This window comes from Eucalyptus grandis, chromosome 6 (genome assembly GCF_016545825.1).
Source record: "Eucalyptus grandis isolate ANBG69807.140 chromosome 6, ASM1654582v1, whole genome shotgun sequence".
NCBI classification, from domain to species: domain Eukaryota; kingdom Viridiplantae; phylum Streptophyta; class Magnoliopsida; order Myrtales; family Myrtaceae; genus Eucalyptus; species Eucalyptus grandis.
This window is the reverse complement of record NC_052617.1, coordinates 33240875-33247285: the sequence shown is the minus strand read 5'-3', so window position 1 is coordinate 33247285 and position 6411 is coordinate 33240875. Positions and strand designations below refer to the sequence as shown.

Sequence of the window (6411 nt, the reverse complement as noted above, 5' to 3'; positions counted from 1 at the left end):
TCTATAATGGCTATTCATCCGCTCGGTCCACATATGTATCAAGAGAAAGTTTCAAGGACGTAACTCCAAAATGCATAAGAAGCTGCCGAGCCAAAGGGGTCTTTGTGTTCTTGATTCGATGACCAGTTGCTGTCACTTCCACGGGCCACACATTTCGGCCTCAAGGGCGAATCGGTTCTTATCTTGTTCTCGTCTTTTGTCCACGCTGACTCCATTATATAGTCAGAGACGTCTCTCGGTGGTGCACGAGAGGAGAGGAGACAGCAGTCGTGGAGCGAAAGAGAATGGCCGTCTCCAATGGTGTCGCAATGCCGGGCGCTCTCGTGAGTCCTAGGCTTCGCCCTTTTGTTGTGGCTTTTCTTCTCCTGCAGGAGTGTGTCCAGCTCTCGTGTTGCGGCTCAAGACTGGCGTTCCTTCCTGGATTCGAAGGGCCTCTTCCGTTTCATCTTGAAACTGGGTGAGTGGGAGTCTAGTGCCGATCCACGAGGCTTTTGTTGATCATGCCTCTCTCGTCGCTCGGAACGATCTGATCCGATCCTCATGAACTAAACGCCAATGGTGTACTCGAGTGGGCGAGTGCTACTGTCGCCGTTGTCGATATAGAATTCCTGCGTTGCTTCATAGACCTTTCATTACCGTCCCCACCAGACCAACACATGGAACCTCCATGCTCTAGGGGATCGTATGCTATTTACCATTAGTAATGACCCAACTACCCATCCCAATCCACATGAGCCAAGTACCTAAAGGAAGTATCGGTGGTGCCAAACGTACTTATGAATCATTCTCCATTCTCCTCCACTACAAGCCCCATGTAGACTACGCCCCAAAATGAGTATTCAAGTGATGACATCTAAAGTTCGGAGTGATTGGTTTCAAGGTGGGTCGACTTGGAAACTAATATTTGGAACATACCCTATTATAGCCTATAGGTCCCGGTTTTGAAAGACTGGAACAAGGAACCAAATGAATTATACCTGGAAACAACTCAGAACCGAACCAGCCAGTATCACATAATTGATATTATACATTATTTGTTTTGGCTTATTATTGGTAAAGTCTTATTAGTTGAGGGGTCTTCGATACCTGCTCCAAGTTGGAGGCTTGGATTCACTTTTCCTTTGCATCTTTCTAAATGTTTTTCAATAAGGTGTATAAGACCGATTCGAGACAGGTACAAAGAACCGGGCAAGTTCTTCCCGACTCGGTCGCTCACCCTATTTTGAACGTCGTCTCTACTTGTGATTTGTTATTTACTGTGTCGCTTCCCGTGAATAAATTGGGTCTCACATCAAAGCACTCATATGTGTCTTAAAGTTTTTTTCTTGATCATTTTTTATGATTGATTCTCCTTAGGTAGGTGCAACTATGCATATAAACCATCACATTAATTTCGTGGATCGAGTCACACATAAGCCATATTCAAGTGAGATCGCTGAGCATATGGAGTTCTTTTTATGAGGTGTCAGAATTAGGATTGAGTAATTGAGTCGGTCTAACCTGAGAATTGAACTAAACTGACGTTACCCAACTGGTCAAAATTGCCGTTTAATTGGTCCTTTTTAAGAAATATTGTGAGATGCAATTAAGAAGAATGAAATCCACAACCTCTAGTTTGAAGTAGGCACACAAGGCCACTCAATTAACAAGACTTTACTAATTATAGGCTAAAAAAGTATCATATAATATCAATTATGTGATTTTTATAAAATAAATCCAGTTCTTGATCCACTTATACAGTAGGTTTGAGGTTTTAGTCTCGAAATTAATCCACCTTGAAATTGATCACCCAAGTTTGAACTGTCAAACTTCTGTCATGAGTTTAACCCACACGTCCACGTTGATTCTTTAATTGGTACACCCACCCCATGGATTATCTCTGAATTTTTATACCACCCAATAGTTTTACATTTTCAAGAAAAATGGGGTTTATGATGCTTAAAATGGGTCAAATTCATCATTAATCGAGCAACACTAAGCATACTAAAATTAGTCTACAAAATGAATATACCAAGTGATGTGGTAGGCTGCAACAAACATGTAAACAAATGAGCCTCATTCCACACTTATAACAATCTGCCACATCACTTAATATGTCAACCACGTATTATTAGTGTAGATAACATTTCTTCTATTTGTGCAATGTTATCGAAATTATGCTGTTCATATTTCTCATTCGATCGACATGCCTCGATCAAGCTCCCAACGTTGACTTCATTAAGCCTATCGCTATGCCAGAAAGCTTAACGGGTGCAGACTTGATCAATATGAGGTGCTTTCCCCATTGAATCAGGTATGTGGCTGTGGGTGAATCAGAGGAAATTCAACTCTTCTACTACTTTGCGGAATCGGAGAGAAATTCTAAGGAAGATGCTCTCTTTCTTTGGCTAACCGGCGGTCCAGGTTGCTCCGCTTTGTCCGGTCTCATCTATGAAATCGGTGAGAATGAGGGAGCTGCATATCGTGTTCACTTGTATAGCTGCACCGATTTTCTCCTTGTCTACCACATGGTGATCACTCACTCTTGCAGGTCCGCTAAATTTCAATATAAAGGCGTATGACAGGAGCTTGCCGGAGTTCGTTCTCAATCCATATTCATGGACAAAAGTAATGGCACATCATGAGTTAACCAGACTTTATTTATATCAGATGATGATACTACATTGTATTTTGTTGAGACAATTGTGATCGAAACTAATAGTTGGGATTCTCAGGCATCCAGCATTATATTTGTCGATTCGCCTGTTGGGACTGGATTCTCGTATGCAGAAAACCCGCTTGCTTATGAGACTGGAGATTTCAGACAAGTGCAACATCTCCATCAGTTCTTGAGGAGGGTATGCTCAGAGAATTCTGATCTAAATAGGAGCTACAGACCGTGTACCATGAGTTTGATGCATTGCTCGACTTCAGATGATTTAATGAGATGACTAACTTGCTCATATAATTTTGGGGAAATTGCAGTGGTTGATTAGTCATCCTGAGTTCATCTCAAATCCCGTTTACATTGGCGGAGACTCGTATTCGGGATTAACCCTCCCAATCCTTGTTCAAGAGATTATGGATGGTAATTGACAATTGTTTTAGCACATCTTATTGAAGGACCATTGTATTATTCATCGCAATTGTTCAGTTTCCATTTACACTTGTTTAAGCGGTTTTGTGTAGTAGTCATTTTAGAGATGGAAGGCCTAGAAACTGAAGGACTTGTTAAAATTTGAGATTGATTCAAAGGCATAACTCAATGATCTGCACCAGATCCCGATAGCTCCCAACTTCCTCCGTCCATTATTCAAAAATTTCGAAGGATGTTTGTATAACCATGCGCTTTTAGTGGTGAGAACATTTTACCGATCAAGTCAAAGGTATTGATACCTAATGATTTCCGACAAATAGCAGCTGACATGGAATGGCCAAGATTCTAAATCAAAAGCTCAAATTTGGTCAGAAAAGAAGAATCCTACTGCTGAAATCAGTGTTAGCTAGGTTGATGTGAATTCGAATATTCAAGCACTCAAACAGTAGAGTGACAAGCAAAATGCTACTGGCTTTCATTGTCATTTTCCATGGCCTCGCAGGAAACGATGAAGGCAAAAGTCCAGCTATAAACATCCAGGTTTGTAATTGTATAATGATTGGCACACTGAACCAAGAAAGAGAAGTTAGCCCAACTTTCTGCTTGACTAAATGTTAGTTTCTTCTAAATGGATGCAGGGTTACGTACTCGGTAATCCGTTGACCGACCCAGCTTTTGACCAAAATGCGCCAGTACTGTTTGCTCATGGAATGGGGCTCATCTCGGACGAGCTCTACGAGGTGACTTAGTGTTTTCCCTACATAAAATGATCCAATTAGATTCTGCTTATGGCCCCGTAGGGGTGGAGGATCTTACTGAACATTGAGACGAACAAAATTTGTCCACCGCAGTCACTGAAGAGGACTTGTAAAGGGCATTATCAATTTTCCGAGTCCAGTGATGCGGATTGTATGAACGATCTTATGGCTTTCCATCAGGTACCCCATGCTGATGAAAAGTGATTTGAGTTTAGTTGATGTAGATAGCCCACGCATCCTCTACATCTTATATTTAAACCTCTTTGGTGTTTACCAAGATGCTACTTCATCCATGTACTGCCTTTCACCTTCACAGTGCACTTCAGGACTTCAAACCGCCCAAATCCTGGAACCTCTGTGTGGATATGCATCGATGAAGCCTGGGGAGATGTTCGGAGACAGGAGATCTCTTCTTGAGAATTTCTTCCTTGTTCGTGAACCCATCGATCTCGATTTAGGCTGTCGGGTAGCTTGTCCTACATACATTCTCCTTGTTCTTTTATAGATTGTGGATTGCTCAAAGGATGTTCTAACTTAAAAGCAAAAAGCTTATAAATGTGCCATCTGAAGCTCTTGCAGAAATCAACTGGAATCTGCAATTTATTCTTTTATCCCTTCTGTTCGTTCTATCATCCACCTACTTGCGCATCACCAGAAGGCCAAGAAATCAACTCAAAGCTGCAATCTCGTTTTCTTTTAGTTTTTGCATGCCATTACCTCCCAACTTTTGGCAGATTCATCTCTCTGTTCATGTAAGTGCAGACTTATGGATACAGGCTTTCTTATAGTTGGACCAATGACGACAATGTCCGGGAGGCTCTTCACATAAGAAAGGTAAAAGAACTGAAATGAAGAACCATGAACTTACCCACAAATAGTCGACGCAAGATCAATGAAGCATGAACTTAATGGCAGGGGAGCATTGGGGACTGGCAAAGGTGCAACAATGAGTTGAACTATACAAATGACATTTCGAGCACTCTGCAATACCACGCAAAGCTCAGTGCAAGAGGCTGTCGTTCTCTAATTTACAGGTCAGTCCAACTTGATGATTCAACATCAATCTATTTTAGCTTCTCTTTGTATTAGAGGTTATGGATAGATCCGGAATATTCTTATGTGCCTTGACAGTGGAGATCATGACATGATTGTACCATTTATGGGTACTCAAGCATGGATAAGATCGCTGAACTATTCCATCATCGACAACTGGCGATCATGGATGGTCCGAGGTCAAGTTGCTGGGTAAGCTAGAATTGAATCCGGAGTAGCTAGTCATTATTAAAGCTACCTAAATGGTGTTCCTGAATGAATTGGGATTATGCAGTTACACGAGGACTTACTCGAATGGAATGACATTCGCAACTGTTAAGGCAAGAACGCTGACGCACTCTTTAGTTTCTAAGCTGAGTCGTGATAGAACTGAATGCTTGCTATACTTGGGTTAATCTGCAGGGTGGAGGGCACACAGCTCCTGAGTATAAGCCTGAAGAATGTTTTGCTATGTTTGAAAGGTGGATATCGCGGGAGCCACTCTAGAGGACTCGAGCCCGAACGCGAACAGCTTTCACAGTCATCATTGGCCCTCCTTTCCCTTTACAGAGCTCATTGCCTACGCAACTAGGAGAAAACAGCATTAACTTAGTCATTTAAAAGCATCTGCGAAAAGTATTCATCCATGCTTACTGGCTTCTAGACTGGGCACCAAATTATATTATCGTCATTTATTGATAGCAGACAACTAGATTTCGTACGGGCCACCTCCAGCAACTTCATGTTCACGGCGCAAAGAGATAATTTCACTGCAAGTTGAACAAAACTCTCTTCTCATCCTATATCCACGAGCCGTATAACCAATTCATGCATTTGTTTACCTTCTAGCAGATAGTTTGTGTAATGCTCCACTTGTCCTCTCACTCCAGTATCGTGTCCATCCAGTCAACGAAACAGGGCAGTACAGCAAATACATGATCAAAAGCTTAACTTCCCAGGAAAATATTATGCAAAAGTTCCTCTGACTGAACAGAGAACGAGTCTAACAGAACCACGGACCAATTTATGTCATAAATTTATAAATGACGGGAAGAAAACTCACGTTACAACATATAGCGTTCACAGATTAACCAGTAATGTCACAACAGATTCACCCGTATCCAACGCTTCAGTTCTCCAGCCAGTAATTGCATTCTTGAATTCTCTAAAATAGATATGCCAGATTCAAGCACTCAGTTCCCCTAGTTATTATTGAGAAAACATCTTAATACATATTGGAGTTGACAAAACAATCCATAAATCCTCACAAGCTTGATATATGCAAGTGTTGTTATTGACTCATATGATACCCGCATAAAAGGAACTTATGTGCGAAGTGAAAAGATTCGAAATAGTTGGAAGAATATACGTGAACAAGTCTTGAAGAATTGGGAGTTCATAAAAACTTGGAGGTACTAAGGTGAACAGTTAAGAGGATCTACATCACTGTCATACTCGAATTTGACATTTTAAATTTCACAATATTTTGTCAATTTCTTGAAATCACCTAATCATCAGCCTTTAAGTGATACCCTTAGCCAACAT

General features: G+C 41.2%; 1 protein-coding gene across 4 annotated transcripts; it reads left to right on the top strand.

Annotated features, from left to right (window-relative positions):
- Positions 1-252: 252 nt before the first annotated feature.
- On the top strand, positions 253-5570 carry LOC104449249 (serine carboxypeptidase-like 2). Of its 4 annotated transcripts, none has more exons than XM_039315981.1 (14): positions 253-457; positions 2294-2439; positions 2531-2607; positions 2715-2837; positions 2965-3067; positions 3579-3616; positions 3715-3816; positions 3928-4014; positions 4151-4300; positions 4597-4668; positions 4750-4868; positions 5007-5079; positions 5162-5207; positions 5290-5570. In XM_039315981.1, exons 1-13 carry the CDS (start codon positions 285-287, stop codon positions 5204-5206), a joined length of 1308 nt encoding a protein of 435 aa, XP_039171915.1. In that variant the 5' UTR covers positions 253-284; the 3' UTR covers position 5207; positions 5290-5570. The 4 variants fall into 4 exon arrangements, with proteins under 4 accessions (XP_039171915.1, XP_010061646.2, XP_039171916.1 ...); XM_010063344.3 differs by having other exon boundaries at positions 4966-5079; XM_039315982.1 differs by having other exon boundaries at positions 5162-5570.
- Positions 5571-6411: the final 841 nt, after the last annotated feature.

What these genes read in the sequence shown, in the direction of transcription:
- LOC104449249 (XM_010063344.3), top strand. Translation starts at nt 285, where the DNA reads ATGGCCGTCTCCAATGGTGTCGCAATGCCGGGCGCTCTCGTGAGTCCT. An exon ending in CGGTCTCATCTATGAAATCG is followed by an intron (nt 2,440 to 2,530) that starts GTGAGAATGAGG and finishes TCACTCTTGCAG; the next exon opens with GTCCGCTAAATTTCAATATA. An exon ending in TCCATCAGTTCTTGAGGAGG is followed by an intron (nt 2,838 to 2,964) that starts GTATGCTCAGAG and finishes GGGAAATTGCAG; the next exon opens with TGGTTGATTAGTCATCCTGA.